At 40.6% G+C, this 22,990-nt stretch overlaps 1 protein-coding gene across 2 annotated transcripts in view; it reads right to left on the bottom strand.

The window, feature by feature from the left end:
- rai14 (retinoic acid induced 14) overlaps nucleotides 1-21,147 on the bottom strand; it is a 32,068-nt gene extending 10,921 nt beyond the window's left edge. For both annotated transcript variants that reach the window (XM_034602553.1, XM_034602554.1), the window contains exons 1-4: nucleotides 20,838-21,147; nucleotides 19,217-19,298; nucleotides 1,828-1,958; nucleotides 23-111 (exon numbers count right to left, since the gene is read on the bottom strand). In XM_034602553.1, the coding sequence (XP_034458444.1) occupies nucleotides 23-111; nucleotides 1,828-1,958; nucleotides 19,217-19,252 (256 nt within the window). In that variant the 5' untranslated portion in view covers nucleotides 19,253-19,298; nucleotides 20,838-21,147. The remainder of the gene's footprint in view (nucleotides 1-22; nucleotides 112-1,827; nucleotides 1,959-19,216; nucleotides 19,299-20,837) is intronic.
- Between the last annotated feature and the right edge of the window lie 1,843 nt (nucleotides 21,148-22,990).

The raw sequence follows: 22,990 nt of genomic DNA, 5'->3' as shown, positions 1-22,990 counted from the left end.
TAGCAGCAGTTCAGATCCGTACCTGCAGCATCAGTGAGTGACAGATCAGCTCCATGAGACAGGATGACCGAGAGACAGTCCGTCTGACCTCGAGCAGCTGCTGCATGAAGACTTTACATCAGCACAAAGCAAGAAGAAAAAACATTAGTGATGCAGTAATGAACACAGATGTTTGTTAATCTCAGTTATTGTTTCTTGCTAGTTGAGCAGCTCCCCTGAACAAACAAATTTACCAGTTTTCAGAATCTAAACTTTCCTTTTGGTCAATGTTACTTTCAGGAGTTTATGAGATAAAGCGCTGCCTCGTGTGCAGGAATGTCACAAGTCAATATCAACCCTTTATGCAAAAAACCCACCCTCTGAATGGTGTGTCTCTTTGTGTGCATGTGTGCAGCAGTAGGCAATCAATACAACCCCTTTCCAGCTCAGCGAGCAGAATTAGAAAAACACTACACATTCCCCAGCCTTCCCCTTGGTGTGCTCAGGATGCACACACACAAACACACACACGGCTATGCCCACATGCCTTTCAATCAGGTTTTATCACCATAGAGATACTGTAGACTCCTCCTTTGTGCGTTCTGAAAGGATCGGAGCATTGCGAACCCGAACCACCGCATTCATCTTGATTTACAAAAGCTGCGAATATGCATCTGTATGTGTGTTTCTGTCTTCTGGCAGAAACACACACACAAAAAGGTCAAGGATGTGAACTGCTGGTGGAATAAAAAAAAAGGCTGTGTTTTTCAGCCTGTGAAAATCGGCACATTCGTTGCTCTCCGGGTATTTGTTCCTGTGTGTTGATGTTCCTGTCTCTGCGTGAGCTGCTCAACACATTCAGGTCAGCGGGTGTTGTGTTTCAAAAAAAGAAAGAGGTCAAATATTAACACTGAGCCTCTGTGTTATCAACAATCTCAACCCGGTGAGGCAACGAGCTGCACTGCCTCTGCCCCAAATGAACTCGCTCTCAAAAACACTGAATGTCCTGGAGGCTGAATGAATGGTTGCAAAACGTCCACCTTTCTGGAAATAAGAAAAACGTCTGTATTTTTAGATCAGCCATTCATTTTTAAACACTGTGCTGCAGTGCCTGAGAGTGATTTCTAAAGCTGAAGACTTGAGAATCTGAGCCTGCGGTAGAGGCTCATGTAATGCTTCAGTTTAAAAGGAAAACACAAAAATCTCCAAGGCCGGATGATTATTTTGATTCAGTTACACCAAAGCCCCAGATTGTGCCTGAATAGCTCCAATTTTGGCTGTGGCTCCGGTGGTACAGCGGGTTGTCCACTAACCAGAAGGCCAGCTGTTCGATCCCAGTATCCCCCATCCCGTGTGCCAAAATGTCCTTGGGCAACATACTGAACACCAAATTGCCCACAAGGCGGCTGTACCGGCAGTGTATGAGTGATGTTTAATAGACAACGTGCTGCACATAGATGCACTGTATGAATGTATGTGTGAATGAGAGAATGGCGACAAACTAAAATTTGTATATTTTATTTTACTCTGGTTTTTAATCCTTTTCATAAAAAGATCTCAATCCAAGTTATTTCTCTTTTTGATTAAAGTTGCCTCCCCCATCTCACACAAAATCAAAAGATGGTACTGCTCTCTATTGTCTCACGTCTCTGACAATTCTAACGCTGCAGGTATTTATTTGTATTAAGCAGGTTTTGTTTCTGCTGTACATGTACATTGTACCTGAGAACCTTGAGAAACTGAATTCACTGCTATGCATTACGAGCAATAGGTGAAATTACTAGATTGATAATTTTTACCAAAGCCAGTTTTCATCTATTTACTGAAGAACATAATCAAAATGCTTACGCTGATCTGCCCTCAGTGTCCAGCTTCACAGCACTGGCACCTTTCTTGGCGAGAAGTGACGCGACCTTCTCCGCCTCGCCATGCTCCACCGCAGCAAGCAGGCGCTCGTCATTCTTGTTCCACTCATTGACCTAAAGAGGATAAAGGCAGAAAATGGAGGAAATAAGACAAATGAGGTGAGATAAAATGCTGATATCAAATGTAATTAATGGGAAAACAAGAAGTGGATTAAAAGAAAATCATCATCATCAGAATAATCCACAGACTGTAAACAGACATTTTACACACATTAGGACATTAAGTTTACAATCACTGGGATGTACATTATGTACACACGTTTTTTTTATTCTAGGAAAGTATCTTGCATCAATGTTTTACCTTCTCTTTAATAATAGTGTGCGGCACATTCCTCACAATGAAGAGCTGTTGTCAGACATTAACAGAAACATTAGCAAATCTTACTCTGCAGCCAAAATGGCTGAGATGCCCCAAATCTGAGTAATGTTTCTCAGAGGGGGTGAATGTTTTCCTGGCTCTGCAACAGCCCACACAAAACATTTGTGTCCATATGCGAGCTTGCGCGCGCACACACACACACACACACACACACTTAATCAAGATCGAGTGTGGATGTACACATTGACACAGACACACAAACCAAAAGGCCCCACATTTGTATCTCTGACAGGGTACTGAGTTAGTCAGTAATTGGAAAGCTTCGCACATGATCTCATACAGAGACCATCTTACAACATGGCACAAGATACAGCGCAGCGAGCAAACAGCGTTTTTAACTACATCTACAACAATAACCATATAAAGACGAGTAAGGACTCAGACTTCAACAAACTAAAATCAGGAATATGAAACCAGGGAAGAAGAAGCACATCCATAAACAATGTGGTTATTTGAACCAGAGCTTATACAAAGGCTGGATTACAATGTATTTCTGTGCTAAATATCATGGATAGGCAGTAATCACTTTTTGTAACAGACTGTATATAAAGATTCCTCCCACTATCCAGAAATGAAGCCAAAGTAACCCTGATACGAACACAATAATACTGTATACAGTAGTGTATACAGTATAGTGATCAGGGTGTGGAGCTGCCATATCGAGGTTCCGCCGATACACACGCTCGACCAATCCTGAGTCTCAACTGTCCATTATGACATTTCACCCTGTTTTTATAAAATCAAATTACTAATTAAAACCATACTTATGGACAAAATGTGCACTCCAACAAACATCAGTGAGATAAGAACGACAGTTTGAGAGATCTAATTCACGTGTCCATTCACTTTTTTGTTTGGTCCATGTCCCATACCCTAACATGGAGGAGACAGGGTTTATTACCTATATGGCAGCCAGCCACAAGGGGGCGGTTGAGCTGCTTTGGCTTCTCTTTTGAGGAGCTGTCTGTGTGGTTGTAACTGGTGGCATGAGGTGTATGTGTACTTTGTAGAAATTGAGATATTACAAAGTGAGTTAAGTTCAAATGATCATATATGGAGACACCTTGAGTCACTGGGTTGTGAATAAGTTTACAGTACTGTTGTGATTCAGGATGGTTTAGCTGACTGGTTGTTTCCGGATGAGAGGCACAGACTGAAAAAAGCCTGCACACTGACCTGAGGAGGACTGAACCCATGGACCCCAGACATGTTGGCAGCCACCTGTGCATGTTAGGATGCACTGCAGTATTAAATTTGACCTGATAGCCTCCTGACCTATACACCTGATAAGATGCTGAGCTCTCACACTCCATAAATACTAGTGGTGAACTGTACACTATTTCAGGAGAGCAATGAGCCAGCACAGCTATACATGGTGTAAATAGCCTCTGTGAAGGAAGTCACTGCAATAGATTTTGCAAAGCTGGTGGAAAATCTCTGCTGTCGCTGTCACAGCAAGGATGATCAAGTCAAAACCAGAGTCATTAATGTGGACCGTGAGGGAATGAAACACAATTAATTGTTGCTGTTTTGCGAATTAAACAAAGTTGATGATGACAGAGTGAAGAAATTATCTTTTCTCGCAAGGATGTCTGGAAAATGAATTATTGTCCAGTTGTAAACACCCCCACACACACGCTCTATATCGGAGACTGATAGTGATCCAGGCTTCAAAGAATTAAAGCAAGAGGTGAGATAATATTCAGGAGGTGGTGTAAGATGAGAAAGTTCCCTGACAGACTGGAAATAACAGACGGGATATATAAGGACACACAGCGGAGACCTGAACTGGAAAACGAAGAATCTATGTTGGGCAATGATGGCCATAGACCTCCAAGGGTATTCAAAAATATCCAAGTTCACTCAGAACATTCAGACTGCACAATTCCTTTATTCTTGTAGACACTAACCACATGCGTTATATTTTGGGGATTATATTTTTACTAAATAATAGCATGTTCATGACTGTACCCCGGAAAATGTTTTTAAATTAATATTATTTTAGATTTATATTTTATTTTTATAAACCTACATCAACAAAACAAAAAACTGACTCAGAAAAACATAAATATCCTACATTTGTGTGCAAAATGCAGTGCTTCTGTATTTATAGTGTCACTGAATGCTGCGTGCGTGCGTGTGTGTGTTAACAAAGGTGTGTAAATGTATTTACACTGTTTTTGTCAATGGGGAATGTACATATTGGCAGAACAATGACGACAGACTGTTCATTAGCTCGATTCTTCAATAGCTTGTTCTTTTAAGATGTTGGGAAGGGAATTGTTGGACATCAGAAAGGTTCATTACATGTTTTTTTGTATGATAACAATAAGTTTAACATTTCATAAAGGAGGTCACTGCGGGGTTGGGGCGTGAGTGTAAGTGGAACACACTCGACACTGTGATTAGTGTCCAGTGAAACATGACACAGTGGAAGATATGAGTCTATAAAGGACACATCTCATACAGCGCAGTGTTTTCTCAGAGGCGGACTGTGGATCTGATTCCCAGTGTGATGGTATAAAAAGTCTCATGATTTTCATACAGACAGTCATGTGTTATTTAATCAGCGTGAAGAGCACTGAGGCAATCAACCTCTAAAAATAGGTGAACTTTAGAGATGGTGGAAGAACTGAAAAGAGAGAGGAACCTGCGTCTGTTGCCTTTTAATCCAAACCATCAAAGAGAATGTAGAGCAACTTTAATAGTGGACTGTTTACATTATACAACATTTACTTGAAACAGATGCTGCTTGTTTATCTTGTTATGAGAACATCAGGAAGGGCGGAACTTATCGCTGTAATTGAGCGCCTGCTTCTCTGTATGACAGTTTGAATAACAGGAGCAGTCAGATCCAGCAGATGGTGAAGTGACACGTAATATGACTTCAGCCAGGCTTCTACAGTTTAATTTATGACCAACTTGTCTAGTGTACAACTGAATAATTCAGTAACCAGAACGGATGACAAACTGACACTCCAATGACGACCAATCCTGAGTCAGTCTCAGCTTTTCAATCATCACGTGTTCCCCCCATTATATCAAATAACTAATTAAAACCAAACTTACCAGAACAATGAACATAGAACTACCTTAAATGACAAAACTGTAATTGAGAAAAAAATTGTTTGATGTGTGCTTTGATTTTTAGTTGCTAACATGGAGGAGGTGGAATTTATGACCTATATTGCAGCGAGCCACCAGGTGGCGATCAGGATGCTTTGGAGCAGTCATGTTGTCCATCTTAATTTACAGTCTGTGGTGAGGACCTGTGATTGAATTTTCACTTCCCCATTCCACAATCTAAAATAAAATGTGTGCAAGGTTTTCTCCCCACAGACATGCTGCAGAACCTCAATAAGTTTTTCCAGTAGAATAAAATATACAGATCTTTAGTTTGCTGGCTGGTTTAGATGATGTGTAATCTCAGTTCCTGTTTACCACTCGAGCAGCGAATAGTATTAAACTGTGATCATGAGTTGTTCTGTTGGAAAAGTGTGTCACAAGTGACAGACTGATTTGAAAACTGAAAATACAGTGAGTAATCACACTCAGTCGAGCTACAGGCGGCGTATGTTGGGAAAATGTCTTGCAGAGAAAAAAAAATTACAGGTTTTTAAATGCACCATGCAAAAGGTTTATCTTCAAAATGTACCAACCTAAGATTTAGAGAACAGTCCAGGGGAGATGGGGCAGAGTTGCTCTGAAAGGCGGTCAACCACACAAACACGTCTGACCAAACGGGCAATAAGAAGCCACGTTGCAAGAGATAGTTTGAGTGTGGTTCCAAAGTAGAGAGCTATAAAGAAGGTATGGGCTAGAGCAGCATTTTAAAACCAGGAATGCCTTGTTTATTTTCCTGGTTCAGAACTTGTCATTGTCATGTAGAAAACTACCAGACAACCAGGTTTCTGTACCAATATTTGCTTCTGTAATGATTCGTTCAAGCTGTTGTCAGTTGCTTTGCATCAAGAAACTACAGGAAGATTTGGGTCAAAGAGAAGAGTAGAAAGCCCAGTTTCCCGTGTCTCCTTATAACTGCCTTGTTGGCAAAAGTTTCATTCCAGAGATACACAACTCTCCAAAAGCTTTTACCTCATCTGAACCTCTGCTATGTCTACAGAGCAGAGTCAACACTCCCTTTCTCTATCAGTCAGAAATATGCACCGTTGCTGTTTATTACCATGTATTATTACACTAATGGGATGGTACGACAGAGAAACCAGTCTCGCAACATCTGCACAGCTGTTTCGTAGAAGTCAACATGTCTGCAGAGTTCATGAGTACACGTGTAAAGTAGGATTTCCTCTTTGTGCACAAAGCATCACAATGGTCACTCTCAAAGATGAAAGAAGAGACAATACTTGAATAATTAGGAAATATAAAAACATCCATAATGTGACAAGGCGAACAGTTCGGTTTTTAAAACACTATATTAACATGCAAGAAACATCTCCATCTAAAAACACGTATACAGTTGACATTGTCTCGTGATGAGAAAAACTGGAATGGACTTCTAACTTCTACCAACATATTAACCCCCTACGAGCACCAACAGAAAGAATTACAGTGGGACACTCGTGATGTACTGCATAGCATGATCTTGCCTAATGGTCTCTGTGATTTTAATAGGCTGAAGAAGAAAAAAAAACTAGCGGGCCATCACCAGCGAGCAGCATGACACCGATAGAATTAGACTGCATTGTAATGGACAGGTTTAAGTGGAGCGGAATGCACTGCTCCAGTTTCGGACACACACACACACACAGAGGAGGTTGATGAAATGATGGTGATGGGAGCGATGGTGCAAAGTCAGCATGGGCCTTGGGTCAAACTGAAACAGTGTTAATGGGTTCAAGTTTTCTACAACAAACAAGACTGTCAATTGGTGTAAAGTGGAAATTGTGAAAGCCATTGTTTTGTTTTTTCCAATTTTAAGACATTTTAGCAGCCAAATGATGAATCAAACAAAAGAGTAACTGCAGATTAATTATGACAATAATATAATAATTGCAAATAATTATTATTTGCAGTCGTACTCCTCGTCCTCCTGATGTACAATATACTCTGGAGATGACAGAGCAAATAGCAAGTCAAATACTGTACAAACACAGTATGTGGGAAACTAGAAGGTAGCTCGGAGTCTGCATACCTCCACCAAGGCTAAAGGCATTTCTCACCGTGTTCAAGAAAGTGTAAAAAACATTCCTGGATCTGCCTTCTGAATCAAACCTGCTCCAAACATTGATGAGTTCTTCCTTGGCCCCCCCCCCCCCCCCCCCCCTTCCACCAAGTTTCTCTAAAATCTGTTCAGCAGCTTTTTTGTAATCCTGGTAACAGACAGACAAACGGCAATGAAAACATAACCTCAGAGGTAACAAGCACACGACACATGAACTCTAAATGACTTTGGACAATATCTGCTTGTACTGAAAACTATAGGCTTAGCCCACATTATGTTGTACCAACTGCAAGTCATAGGGTCACTAATCCTGAGATTATTAACTAATAAAGTCCAATGTCTTTGTGAAATGGATCTCACTTCCTGCCCTGCTTTCGTTTCTGTTTCCTCGTCTGTCCGGCTGCCTCTCCTCCAGGTTCTGTCTAGAACCTGGAGGTGTTTCTGATAAGAGTGTTTACAATGGGATCAGGGTGTGGACCGTAATGTTTGTTCCCTCTGTCTTAAGCCTGACACTTACAATGACACATAAATGGTTCACTGATAACACTAAGTGTTTCCTGTTTGTGCAGGTTTGAGACTGGCTGCAAGGACAAGGACGAGAGAGCAAGGAGCAATAAGACACGCTGAGAGACAAAGAAACATTGGAGTGGTATATATGAGACCTTCTACTACCTATCATATCCTGTGCAATGGTTTAAAGTTATATTTTAACCTCCGTCTTTCCTTTGGACCCCTCCTCTCCTCCCAGGTGCTAAACTTGTCTTTATTTGTGAAGTCTTGAAAACAAATTATGGAATCACAGCTTCAAACATGGAGTCATTCCTTCCGTCTCAGGCTAAATTACAAAGAAAACAGATGTGCATCAAGTGTGTTAATCTAATGGTCGCTGCATAAACATTTCTGCTCAGTGTTTTTTCTGTTTCTCTGAACTCTCTCAGTTCTCCGGAGGAAAAACAAACCAAGATCGGGAAACAGTCATTCCTGTATTAGGTTCTGTATGTTTGTAGAGCTCGGTCACTCGTAGCAGACAGAGTTTAAGAGAAAAAAAACATTTGTTTAAGAAAACCTTAGGTATTCTCCTCCAAAATAAAGACAACAAAATAACATCTTTGTTGATCTATAGATAAAAAGGTGTTTGTCTTGGTAATCATCAGGATTGACTGTATACTCCAATGCAAATGCTTATATTCAACATATAAAGTAGTCAAACTTAGTTAAGCTTGAACTCATTAAGCAAATAAACCAGGAGCTCAAATCTGTGCACATGTGAACTCAGGTGAAACAAAAAAAGAAAACACATGTGAAGTAAATCCTTCAACAGGAAGTCTGAAGATTAGAAAAATGATCATGCATATCCATGGCAAATTTCATGGAAATCTGAGAATGACTTTTCCAGATGACTTGTTGTGGATTAAAGTCTTATTTCAAGGAAAACTTGATCTGGCTGCAGCACCAACATGACTTGTAGTCATAATCTGGGAATGAAAGATATCCCTCACAATGTTCATGGTGGTCTCTCCAGTATTTGTCAGGAAATCTCGCTCTGGACTGAAGCGTCGGACAGACAAGACCGAGCAATGTGGTCCGGCTGCTCGCAGGGCAAGAAAAACAAAAAACAGCCAAGAAAAGAACAGGGGAAATAGATGTGAGGAAGCATTCAGGCTAAAGATAACTCACAGAGGGACTAACGTAGGCTCAAACATGGAGAGGAAAGGACAAAAAACAGGATTATTAAAATGAAAATACAGATTTTCACACACTAAAGTAGATTTGTCTTTTCTGTTGTCTGTGTTATTACATGCAGAGATTAGAGATCAAGCTGAATAAATGCATAAAGAAAAGTAGGTTAGATGGGAGGTAAGACCCACAAACAACACAGATTGAACTCCAGAGGGAAATAACACTTTCCATTCACATTGCATGAATATTCTTTGTTTGAGAGACATGGGAGGGCACCACAGACAGGAAGGAGGGGAGAGGATGGAAGGCTGAACAATGTACAGGCCAAGAAAGAAGGAAAAGAAATAGTGAAGGAAAGAGAGTTTGACACATCGACAATATCAGAGCCTTTTGATCACCAGTGGCTGTTAACTTCAAACCCCTTATCTGCAACAAAGCAGATGCTCAGTTGTCCTCAAACAATACATCCTTTCTCTTGGGCCACAGCTGAAACTGCTTACTGCCCTCCGGAGCACAAACACAGATCATACACACACACACACACACACATACACACACACACACACACACACACACACACACACACACACACACACACACACACACACACACACACCACAATAGTTTACTGGACTCTGAAACCCAGAATAAGAGAGTTAGTCGACACGACTGCTAAACAAAGGCCAGATGGTGGCTCTCATAATGAAACATGTTGTTACGTGTTTCACAATACTGGACCACACGTTTATATAATGCAACATATTTACAACATTTCTCTTATTTGGCAACTTTGTTTTAGAATAACTGCAATTTTTACAATTTGTACTTGTGCACTGTTGACTTTGACGCTGCAATTTTCCCTTGGGGATAAATAAAGAATCCTATTTTTCTATCAAAAAATTTGCAAACATTGGTACAGTAAATATATTCTCAATGTATGTGCATTACACATACATTGAGCTAATTGGGACGAGTCGGCCTGGATTCGGACAAAAGTTTTGAAATGATATTTGGGTTCGGTCATCTGCTTGATTCTTTAAAATGCACGTGCCTGAATTCGGGGACAACTTCGAGCTCTCTCTGGCTCGGTTGGGTGTGTTCAGACCGAATACAGCAGCTCGAGCCGCACTCAGACAATCATGGAGTTTAAAGAATACACAACTGATTGACGACTGTAAACCAATAAATTTGAAAACTTAAAGTTAAAGTCGTTATTGCAGTCCTTTTTTTTAGACTTCCTTTAATTGTGTTTATTATTATTGATGGTGATTTGATGTTTTTCTTCAAATTTGATCACTTTGCCCTAAAATTCTTCAAACAGCAGTGGAATTCCATTGTATTTAACAGTTAGACATGGGGAGCCTTTCCACTTAAATTTCACAAAGAGGAAAAAGAAAACAACTAAACTGTCATCACGTCCTCCATCAGCCTGCCCTGCCCTCACTTCACTTCAGTATCAGCCCTTGAAAAACTCACATTATTCTAACTTTACTCCAAACATTTCCCTTTGACCCCACTAATTACTTCTCATTTTAGTGCCTCTCTTGTGCTCCTCTTATAAACAACTTGTGTCGTTACAAAAATACTACGAGGCCACCATGACTCTAAGAAAACAAAGCCATTGTACTCATGGACTCATTCATAGAAAATGTGAGCACAAGCTACATTTCAGCAATTTTGTATTCAGGTCTGCTGCTGTAACCCTTGAAATATGTGTTCTTACATTCTTCTTGTCATTGAAAAGTTATTTTAAAGATAAAAGATTGATGCAAAAGTCCAGCATTGGGTCATTTATGGGTGTAAGATGACCTCCAGTAAAAAAACAGCCCTCATGCAACACTTCCTCCTGACACAAATAGCCTTTCCTGCCCTATAAATAAACACGGCTGGACTTGGAAAGCGACCAGCCTCATTACACTGGAGGGCTGGTCATAAAGTCAGTGGAGTAAGGCAAAAATATACTGTACCGCTCAATTCAGTTCAGAAAGGGCAGGCAGCTCAAAGATGCTCACACGCAGTCGGGGAAAGAAGGACTTAAAGAAGAGTAAAAAGGCCTCATTGACCATTGTTGAGCTCCATGGTCATTTTTGACAATTTTGTACAACAAACCTGAAAAAAGGAAACCGTGTTCATCTGGCTACTTGACTTTAAAGCTGTACCCATAAAGCTGTCTTTCACTTCCATCACTTAAATCATTAGACAGAAGTAAAAACACATGTAGGCCAACAAACGAGTGGGAACAGTTCTCGGAAGTGAGCAGCAAATCACCGCAGTGCAACGCCAAAAGTGTCTCGTGAAGGAAAGTTCTCATAGTTTTTTCAGGTGAACTGAGTTTAACCCTCCCTCTATCCATCTCCTAGCGTGAATATTGTTCCAGTTGTTCGGAGAAGGCCAAACCAAACAACCAGTCTGAACCGAGCAGGGGGGGTGCCGCCCGCCCTCCTTACACAAATGGGGTTTCTCTCTGGGTCGCTTTCTTCCCATCATCCACAATCTCTCCTCCTTTATCTTAGTCTTTTAATCATCTCTTCCTTTATTCAGCTCTTGTCCCTCATTACGTCTTCCTGTGTCTCTGCTCTCTCCTTAGTCTTTACCACTCCTCCCCTGTTGCTTAGAACTAACTATTCCTCATTCATCTTATCTGCTTCTGTCCATCTTTCTGGTGCTGCCATCATTATCAGTGATTAGTTGTGTCTTACATCATTGCGACGTCTACATGTAGGTCTCAGCGATGGACTGAATATAAAGATGGACGGCGCGTCTCCACTTCCACCCATTGCATTAAATAAAAGCAAAAATATCCCGGATACAAATAGCGCCATACAATGACAGAAAACATCTTGGAGAAAATTTAAATTAATGTGTACTTTGACTTTTAGTTCATGTCCTATCTGTTAACATAGGGGGGTTGTGTTTATGACCTATTCTGCAGGCAGCCACCAGGGGGCGATGGAGAACTGTCATGTCGTCCATCTTTTTAGTCTGTGGCTTGAACCATGTCAACGGACGTGTCAGTGCAGTGAGTCTTCCCACACTGCAACTTGATAAGTATCTCTCCACAAAGAAATTTTCATAAACACAAATCAGCAGCGGTGTCCTGACACATGCAGCAAACAAACAAGCCCATGCACAAACACACACCCACACAAAAATGAGCATGCAAACACATGCACAGACACAAGGATTACACTTCACCATGCTCACTGCTTAGTGTATGAGCAGGTTCCAGGGCTGTATCTGGCAGTTCATTACACAGGCGATAAGGAATGGAGAGATACCACCAGCAGTTCCTGCTTTAATTGGACCCATGGTTACACAGACTCTAAACCATTTTCCTTTGCCCAGACGTGGATTTAATTTAACTATTTCAAGTGTTATTCAGACTTATTTTTAAAGATTCATGGAGAAGGTTCATGTGGTCAAAATCAAGGGTGTGAACCTTTAGGACTACAAACACAGTGATCACAGCTAACTAGACTGGACATACACACACACACACACACACACACACACACACACACACACACACACCATGCTACTGTAAGCATGAAGACTACTACAAACACTATCATAAGACTTGCACTGATACTAGAAAGAAATCACAATACCCTGCTGTTAAAAATGGTACAATACCACATTTTACTTGTAGCTGTACTGGAAGATCGCCAGTGTTTTAATGAGTGCTGTATTTCCTGAGTTATGTCAATGAGCAGCAGCAGCGCTGTGTGTGTGTGTGCAGCGTTCAAATTCCACCAAGTCTATGATTGCAAACCCAAGTGCTCTTGCCAACTGAAATATGGAATATGGAATCATTACGTTTACATACCAGACAGCGAGGGGCAAACCCACAAACACCACAGGACCTTTTTGTGAAAAGTGCTTGAAACCAACACAGACTAAGGAAGGAAGCACATTGAACCTCGCACAACATCTCACCAACAGACCTGAGGCAGGTTTGCAAATGTGATACTACAATTATATGAATAATCAATTTATACTAAATCAGTACTGGTATTGTACTTAGGGTATGGTTTAAATGTCTTAAATCTGATCAAAGTCCAACCAACAAAACCCAAATATATTCAGTTTAAAATCTCCACATTTGAGAAGCTAAAACAAGACTGTTTAAAATGAGATTATATCAATGGGCAAAATAAGTGTACATTGATTTTCTGTCAATCAGCTAATCAATTAATCAAAGCTCCGTTTCCATTCATGTCATTGGATGACGGGAAGGCAACAGCTTGACTCTCTTAGACAGATTTTCCTTCTCTGTTCTAGCCTATAGACTTTTTACATGTGTTGACACTGAATTACACCCTGGTTCTGGACACAATCTGAATTTAGTGTCTGTAGTGAGTGTGAACAGAATCGTAGTAATCCCTCAAACTATCTCCTGCTGACAAGGGCCAACACAGACTGACACACACCCTTCCTCCACCTCCTCTCTACCAGATTAATGCTATGGGCTGCTCCTGAGGTTTTACTGTCCCTCTCAGTACTAATATCCTTTCGCTACACCCAGCCAGAAGAAACCATTCCATGCCAAACCACGTCAGTCTGGGGCCAAATAAAACAGAGCCAAGTGGAGATACTTCAGGCTGCGCCTCAGTTTAAAGGAAACCTATAATTGATGGACTGCTACATTATTAGGTTACTATATAATGATTTTTATATTGTGGCTGAGCTATGTTTCAACTGTTATGGAAAAAGTAGGGTGTAACATTTTTCTCTAATGGCTAAATATTCCCTGACGTACTAAGAAGCCAAGGGAATATTGTAACTTAATGTCAACCGAACTGTGCTCAGGGCATTTTTCAGAAATGCGTTCAGATGATCAGCATGTGATTCCCTCTGAGGAGCTGCTCCAGCAGACACATTTTACAACGTTTGATAAGCAGGACTCTGTTCCTCCAATATTTACACAGCTCCATTCAGATCCTATAGGTGCCAAAGATGCTGTAAACAGTAAACCCGCAGTTTAGTCTCCAGTGTCACGTAGTCTGGATGAACTGGAGCCATGAAACAGCTGTGTGGAGTGAGAGGAGACAGCGTAATCCACACATCAATTAGACACAGAGTGGATGATAAGGGGGGGAGCGTGTGTGTGTGTGTGTGTGTGTGTGCGTGTGCGTGCCTTCAGTAATCCTGCTTAGTCTAGCAGCTGCAGGAGGAGGTTTAATACAGCGACAGTATGAAGGGCTGGTTGAGGGTTTAGTACCAGAACCGCTGTCAACAATAGGAAACAGAGAGGATAATAAACAAAGACTGGGTATGTGTAACTGTGTGTGTGCACGTAGCGCAGCCACTAATGTGCCTGGGGGATGGTGGTAAAGGGCTGAGAGTAAGATAATAGTGTAAGTAAATTAAGTCATTTAGAGCAGCTCTGCTCAAACAGCAGGGACCGAGTTGTGAGCGTGGTCTCAAAGGGTCGACACGCACTGCGAGATTTAATTAAGATTCCTCTAATTACACATGACTGTTCTGAGATTAAGTTTGTTTCAAGACACCCTCAAGAAAAACATTTTTTCTATATGACAGAATGGTGTTTCCATTGCTTCACTGTATGTAATGTATTATAGTAAAGTCTTTAGAGCTGCTTAGTGAAACTCAATTATTTTTTAGTTATTAGTCGATATTTGTAGCATTACATATAGAAAAGTCCTGAAAGCTGGAACTGAATATAGTCCCATTGCAACTAAATCTAACAAAACACAAAGTCTTATTGTATTTCAAGGCAAAGCTGTTGTACAAATGCTTGTGTTTAAACAACATTTCACATTTGGGATCTTTAGCATCTATGGAAACAAGGGTTTGTAGAAAAATCTCTTTGTGTCAAAATAAATAAATAAGTGAAAGTGATTGAGCGGAATTGAAATTGCATCAATGAGGTGTGATTTGAGCACAATAAAAGAAGAGCCATTCTTATCGACATCATCCGTGCAGAGGACAGCCGAAGCATTTATGACAGTTGACTGTTCAGACACATCTGAAGCCTGTAAATCTGTTTGTGTCTGTTTGCCAAACCCATTCCCAGAAACCAGATTACACCGTCTGCTCGTCTTTAACACTGCTAACATGCACGCCCTCCTTCATTATACTCACTGTTATAATTACTGTTTGGCCAAATAGGATTATCTGAATTGATCCACAAAACCAAAATGTCAGTAATCTATTCCAGAGAAATAATCCAGCAGAAAAAGACAAACACTCGCACAGAGTCGAGCAGACAGACCTGCAAGTATGTCAGAACACACACGTGCTTGGACACACACACACACACACACACACACACACACACACACACACACACACACACACACTTGAAAGAATTCCGCTGATTCACTTTGACCTTGCATAACTATCTACACACCTGCTCACAGATTTTGATAACGCAGCACTGGTGTTCCTGCAGTGCACGGATCTCTTTTATTACTCTATAACCACTGCTGTGTAATCTGTGAGAAAAATCACACAATTCAGCTGTTCTGTGTTAATCCTTTGTGCGGCAATAATTCTCTTTAATATTGAGATTGGAAAGCACGTTTACTGTAGGCGGCCTTTTCACACTACTTAGCCTAACAGTGCATTCACAGTGCAGTGTTTGATTAAAGCCGATCTACTTAACCTGGTGACACGTTCTGCTGAGTCTGACTGGCTGTAAAATTTTGCACGGCCAGACATATTTCAGACAATTAAACACACTGGTTAGGTAAAAATAAATTGGAAATAAGGTCTGTTTTTATCAAACCTAAATGTAGTGTACGACGTCAGGGTTATTAAATCCATGATGGCACATATTGACTTAGTTAATGGTTGGTTGTGTTAGTGCCTTAAGTACATTGACAGTTTACTTTTGTTAATCAGTGCATACAGTTGCTCATGTGAATATCAGCAGTCGTTTCATAGCTAATGGTATAAAGGCCAATCAGGTGTTGTGTATTTATACTCTGTATCTCTTTGTTACTATTATCCTACCTGAGTTTATTGATTAAACCCAAAATGTCATTATACAACTGCATTAAATTGAAGACGTCTTGTACAGAAACTGTTACACAATGTCTGCTGTTCATCATGAATTATTTCTTAGGTTTGAAAAATTCATGAAGTACGAAATACAGTTTAAAATTAATGTATGTGTATCTGCACTGTGCTTTGGTGTAAAGAAGCCTGTGTGAGCCAGGTGATGTTGAACAGGTGAAGTGTTTGCGTGGTGTGAACCATGTAGCTGAGATTTAAGGCTTTACAGACTTTACGACATGTCGGAGCAGTTCAGGCATTAGACACATATACATGGACGCCAATATTCCGGTATTAAAGACAATAGTCTGAATAAGGCTGCCACATAAACAGTATATTTCCTTTACACAAATATGGTCGTACACGGAATGAGCAACAATAACATGTCTACTTCTTAATTGCATCATAACATCCTATTGGATGAGACAATGAGCAACTGCTTGATGATGCATGCCCTGGTAAATAGGTAGTAGGACGTAATGTTGACATGAGTCGTAAACAGATTATGCTCCGTAGCGTGTAAACAGGAATATGGATGGGATATTCTAATAGCAACTCATGTAAACAACATAATCAGAGTCTTATTCAGAGTAAGAGTCAGACTATTGGTCCATGTAAATATAGTCATTATTGGCTGCATTCTACATAGTTGGATCCAGGGCTTTGGTATTGGTGGTTCACTGGGATGGATTTACTGGGAACTTTAAATAAAACAGAGTGTTTTTTTTATTCATTCTTGAACTATGTTGTGGTCTCTAGCTTTGGAACATTTAAATCATGAACCATCCATAAATTTGAAAAATATACAGTGAGGGTTTTATTATTTTTGCCTTATCAGTCAGCTCTACATTTAGTATCGTATTACAGTAAAAACACATCCTATTCTGTTCTGTCTCATTTTTCACACTTTTATTTAGGCCTCTTGCTGCAGAGGTGTTTGACTTAAGACCCCCGCTCCCTTATGCTTTTAACATTTGAAGCACTTAGCAAAGATTCAACACTAAAACATATAGTCCATTACACATTATCTGACAATGTCATGACTTCATTAAAAACTATTTACAAGGGTATTAAGTTTCTGTTATTTTGTAAAAGAAAAGACTGAAGGGCTGTTTTTGGGGGGGAAACATTCCTTGGTAATCTGTCACTGACACACTCGGCCTAAAATAGAACCTAAGAGATATTTTCTTTCTATTACGGTTGTTCTGGGTTTCTATAAAAAGCAATGGAATGACTCTTGGCTCTACGGATAAACATTCTGGCTTTTTTTTTGCCATGCTTGATCGTGAACATTATTTTAATCATTAGGTATGCAGAATAATAGTGGCATGGTTTTAGCCAGGTTTCCTCTGCAAACATAGTTGTGCGACTACTTTATCTGTAACATAGTTCTTTAGACACATGCAGCAGGAGAGAAACACATCGTTAATTATAGGACATAATCAATGCAAACACATCATGACATACATACAGAGAGGCTGTAGTATCGATTTGGAAGATGGACTTTTTGCATGAAACTTGATGTACAGGGAATTTATTACAATTAAAAGATGAAGTGAAAAATGATGAGCGATTCCAAGCCGTCCAACTGCGACAATGTATGTGGGTGTGAACTCTGCAAAGGCATGCGTGACTGCAAATGGCTTCAGTCGTGTTTCTAAGCAACATTCACATCCACCGCTCCTCTCTTTCTTCTCTCAGAACTGCCTACAGCCAGCTACTTTAGCGCAGACGAGCATTTCACTCAGGGAGCATCAATCTCAAACAACTTTTACTGTGACGATGCAGCTTTTGACTTGAAAGTAAAAGGTGAAACAGCCCCCAAACCGTTTTTGCTCAGTGAGGAGGAATGATTTTGACCTTTTGCGGGCCAATCCTGGACTAAAAATTTTCCAGAACAATGGACGCTTTTGTGTTATGCTACATAGCTGACTGAACTTGCAATCATTTACTAATATCAGGACATAGGCGCATGCAAATTTGCAGTTTCGGTTTTCTGTTCCTTTATGAAAGAGTTTTAGTGCAGAAGTCTTGCTCTCTATAATAATCCATGCTCTGTTTATGCCTTGCAGTGAAGTATGTTGAGGCTATAATTGAGTAAAAGCATGTATTCCACTTAATTATTCCTCTGTGGGACAGTCTCTCTCTCTCTCTCTCTAGTCTCAGCATGCTATTTAACCGGAGCTCGCCATCCTGCCCCGCCACACGCTCTTAATTTCGTGGAAACTGTCGACATTAAACGAGTGTCTTCTTTACTCTGCATTCTACACTCCATTTCCCCCCTGAAGTCTTGTGACACTCCCTCAATCCCCTGAAACGTATCCCAGTCATCCGGCAAACCTCCAGACTTTTCCTGTCTGGCATTAAACTCTGTGTCATTATGGTCACCGTGACAACAGATGAGTCAGATGCTGCGGAGACGCCTCACTTCCTGTGAGTGCAGAGTATCTTAGGCTGTGACCGAGTGATTGACTGAACCAACATGGAGGAACTCTTCCCTAAAGACTGAGTCATAATCGACTGGGTCCAATCCTCCTCTGGGACAGTACCGAGTCAGAGTGCAAATATATATTTGTGGTTGTGGTAGGATTCATAAAAAAAAAACTTTCAGAGTGACTCAACATGAGGTGTGCGGTTTCTGTGTTGTCTGTCTGTATGAAAGTCTGTGTCATATCGCTATCACCACAAATCGTGGTTTTTCACCCTTGTGACCCTGTTTTTCGGCTCATGACAACCGACAAGTTGTCATGTGAAATTGCGCATGGCATGATTTTAAAATATGGGAGTTCTGAATGGATTAGACACTATCGTTAAACTACATTTATTTTACTTTCCCAAACTATTTTTCTTTTCTTAAACAAACAGCAAAACATCAACAAGCCACTGGGCGCTGCTGATCCCACGGTTAAGAAGCTCGATCATAAATCATCTGCCCCTGCTCATGCCATACATACACAGACACTGACTCAGCCAATGTAGCCGTGCACACGCACAGGAGACGCGTGTGCACACACTTTGCATACAGCCATGAACATATGTTACAGTACTTACATCAGTTTTCCTAAACTTGGCTTTAAGGCTCTTCATGTTCAGTCCGGTCCATGCAGTCACTCACTCTATCACACAGTCAAGGCTGTGAAGAAAAAAGAAATCCAGATGTTTAAACTCGGCCCCAGCGATGTTTACTCCATGTTCACATGAGATTTAGAGTTTCTGAAGAGACCAAACTACCTGACTTCTGCACCGTGTTGGGACACCGCACACAAGTTACAGTCAATATCAGTAAATGTGCAGAGCAGCAGCAGGAAGTGACCATGGTCTGTTTTTTCTGATAAAAACTGAAATATGCTGCTCATTAAAAGTTTGATTGTTTTCATAATGAGTTTGATCACAACACTCTAAACTCAAGCTGTAGGAATTATGGGGAACTTAGTTAAAGGTAATAATGGATGCTTTTTTAGGAATGCACTAAAACACATGCATTTCTAATTTAAACCTGTTTCTGGAAATGGTATCCAGCTTTGGATCGTTTCCTACAGGGATGTTTCAAATCACCACAGAACCCTTGGGGATGTCTGGTGACTGTATATTTACACTGCCTTTAGAATTTTCTAGTTTCTTCATTCCTGGTCCCCGGCGAGAGTTCCAGCCACAATTAACCTACTTACTTCATTATTGGTCCTAACTGTCTGCTTGTATTTCAACTGAAAGTGTAACATTTAGACTTATTACCATGAGGGCTGGTAGTTTGGTCCTAAAGGGAAAATACTTTTCAAATGTTTGTATTCAGAAAAGGTTTAGCAAACCATAAGTTACAATGAGAATTGAGTTTGAGATTTTTTAAGGTAATAAGGCAATAACTATTGCAATATAATCATCAATAGCAATATAACAAAAGTCCAATATGGATATAATGCTTAAGAGGTGTGCAAACACAGTGAGGAGGAGTAACACATAACTGATCTACCTCACATTTGTGTTTTGCTGTTGATCAAGTGTTTGTCATTCTCTGCTCATTAATAAGTTCACACAGAAGAAAAATACTTGAACAATTTAAATAAAAAACAATAATGCAATAGTGATAATGATCGGTTATTGATTGTCAATAACACCAAGGACACTTAACTCCTGTGGCAACACATGAATACATGTCCTAGCACATTATTCAAATATAACGGAAAATAGCAGCAGTCCATAAGTGACGAGGCTTTGCATACTAGTTCAAAACCATAAACAAGAAGAGGTAGAACATCTCTATAGATATCAGAAGTTAACGGTAATAATACAAATGTAAATGTAGCGGAAAGAAAGCAAACTAGTGAAGTGAGTGAGGCAGGAGTCACTACACTGGCTCCACAGCAGCAAACAGCCACTAGTTACCTGCATGTTTTCATCAGCTCCTCAGACAGTGAAAGTCGCGCGTGTACATGAAGTATGAAAGTGAATAAACCAGAGAAAAGGCTGCAGCTCGTTCAGCACAGAAACTATGAAACGCGCGCGACCTGCATCGTTGTACACAAAACACTTGAATATCAGATTGAACCCTTTGTAACAGCGCCGCGGGACCGCGCACCAGCTACTTGTTAAATGTGCCGCTTGTGAAGCTTCTAGAAAATAAAACATGAAATCAATGCAGGGAGCAGGACGTGGGACCAGAGGGGGTTCGTCTTACCCGGGTTAGAGCAGCAGGAGAGCGGGACACACGCAGGACTCACCGCCGCTTTCTGAGCTGAAAACACATTAACTGCTGCCGAACCAGTGAGAAGGCAGCGAGCCGCTGGTGAGAGCTACGCCGAGCAGGAGGTGCACAGGGCGGGGGAGCAAACACAGGGCGCCCGGTCCGGAGCTTCAACGCTGACCCGGCTCGACTCAGCTCGGCTCGCACACATTCAAAAGTTGAGCTGTTCGTGGACTGACTCTCTCTCTCTCTCTCCCTCTCCCTCCCTCTAACTCTCTCGCTCTCTCTCTTTCTCTATCTCTGTGTGTGTATGTGTGTCTCTCGCCCTCTCTCCCTCCCTCTAACTCTGTCTAACTCTCTCTCCCTTCCTCTTACTCTCCCTCTCTCTCTCTCTCTCCCCGTCTCCCTCCCTTTCTCCCTTCCTCTCTCTCTCTCTCTCTCTCTCTCTCTCTCTCTCTCTCTCTCAGGGGCCGTTGCCCAGGTTTAGGAAAGTGACGTCACTCCCCCCCAGAGCTCTCGTGACCTCCAGTGTTCCTCCATTCATGTTCTGGTTAAAGGGACATTTCCCTCAAACCCACACAGTCAGGACAGGGATCCAGAGTAGAAACCATTTTAAAGGTGTTATCGTTAACTCACCACAATGTGCATGTTTGGATCATGAACCCTCATCTATTCCTCTCTATCGAAAACTAATATATAGTATTAAGTTTATTTTTCATCTAAAAGTAAGTCTCTCCTACGTTATTGGTTGAATGATGGGACAAAGGGAACAGACTTGTTTGAGTCTATTTGTAGTTTTGCCACTTCTGGTTGGTTTTCTCGAGTAAAGTAGTTTTGTGTCACTAGTTGTTGTTTTGTGTCTTTGTGGGGTTGTTTTGAGTTGTTATAGTTGTTTTGTTGTTTTGGGTCTCTATGTAGTTGTCCTTGTTTTGAGACATTTCTTCAGATCCTACATTTCCCATAATGCATCTCAGACTTGACCGAGCTCCCCCAGATCCACAGGAGACATTAATTAGCAGTTTTTACAGCCTGTCTTGTCTCACCAGTAACATGATACCTGGACTTGTTGTGTATCAGTGTTTGTCCTCTGTTAAGTTGTGAAACTGCCAGTCAGACAAGTCGTGTGGATTTTATGGGCTGATGTCTCAACAGTTCTGCAATGAAACTTATCAATGCAGGTAAGAACGTGTCTGAGCTGTAATGTTGTAACACTGATGCTATTTGAGAAGCTGAGATAATCAACCCAGGCTCCCTCACTGTTTGTGTGTCAGAAAACACAAACTATTCATTCAAAGTAAATATTCTAACTGAGTAAATTGACCACGTTTAAGTCTATTTAGTGTATATCATTCATGTACAGCTTGTGGTCTATTACAAACAGTAACCTGACAGATATCATAATATTTGTTAGTATTAATGAGTATAGCAGCTCTGTCTCTCAAATGAGTTCTGTGTAATCAGCCGGATGAAAGGGAAATGACAGGGAAACATAGACAAATATCACTGGTTAGTCATCTTAGTTGAGGTGTGGCCAGTTTTATATGAAATTATGACTCAACAAGTACAATGACTCCAGTTTATAAAGCAGCAAAGCAAGTAGGCGGTGGCATTGTCCCCTTAATGTTAAGACAGCGACATCTCGTGGAGAATGCATGTCATTAAACTTTAAAATCATGGTGGGCATATTTACAATGACGTCAGGCAGATAGAAAATGATACAAAATAGGAGATTAAAGAGGAAGAGTCAGTTAAAACTAAAAGTGAACTTCTATATTTACTACATTATGGTTTTGTTAAATTAATAATGCATGTAATAGATAATACAATGTTCTAAAAGTAACTCCACACATTTCAAAATTGTAATAGAATAGAAACATAGTAACATGGGCTATTTGCATATGTTATAAAATATTTCACTTCTTTTCAATCTATAGATTTACTCTGTTATGTTGAAACCTATATAGAATGCAGACATTGCACACATACATTTCATGAGGGACGGAATGTCATTCAATTAGCATGGTTTCTGTGTTGATATAAACATTTACTGAAGGTGATAGTTCTATATTTTCTCGTAGATCCTGTCTACAAACTTTTGGGTCACATTTGCAACCAATTATGGTTTTAAATGTTCAATTTAGTGCATT

The sequence above is a fragment of the Hippoglossus hippoglossus genome, chromosome 12 (assembly GCF_009819705.1).
Source record: "Hippoglossus hippoglossus isolate fHipHip1 chromosome 12, fHipHip1.pri, whole genome shotgun sequence".
Lineage (NCBI taxonomy): Eukaryota > Metazoa > Chordata > Actinopteri > Pleuronectiformes > Pleuronectidae > Hippoglossus > Hippoglossus hippoglossus.
This window is presented reverse-complemented; position numbering and strand designations above follow the sequence as displayed.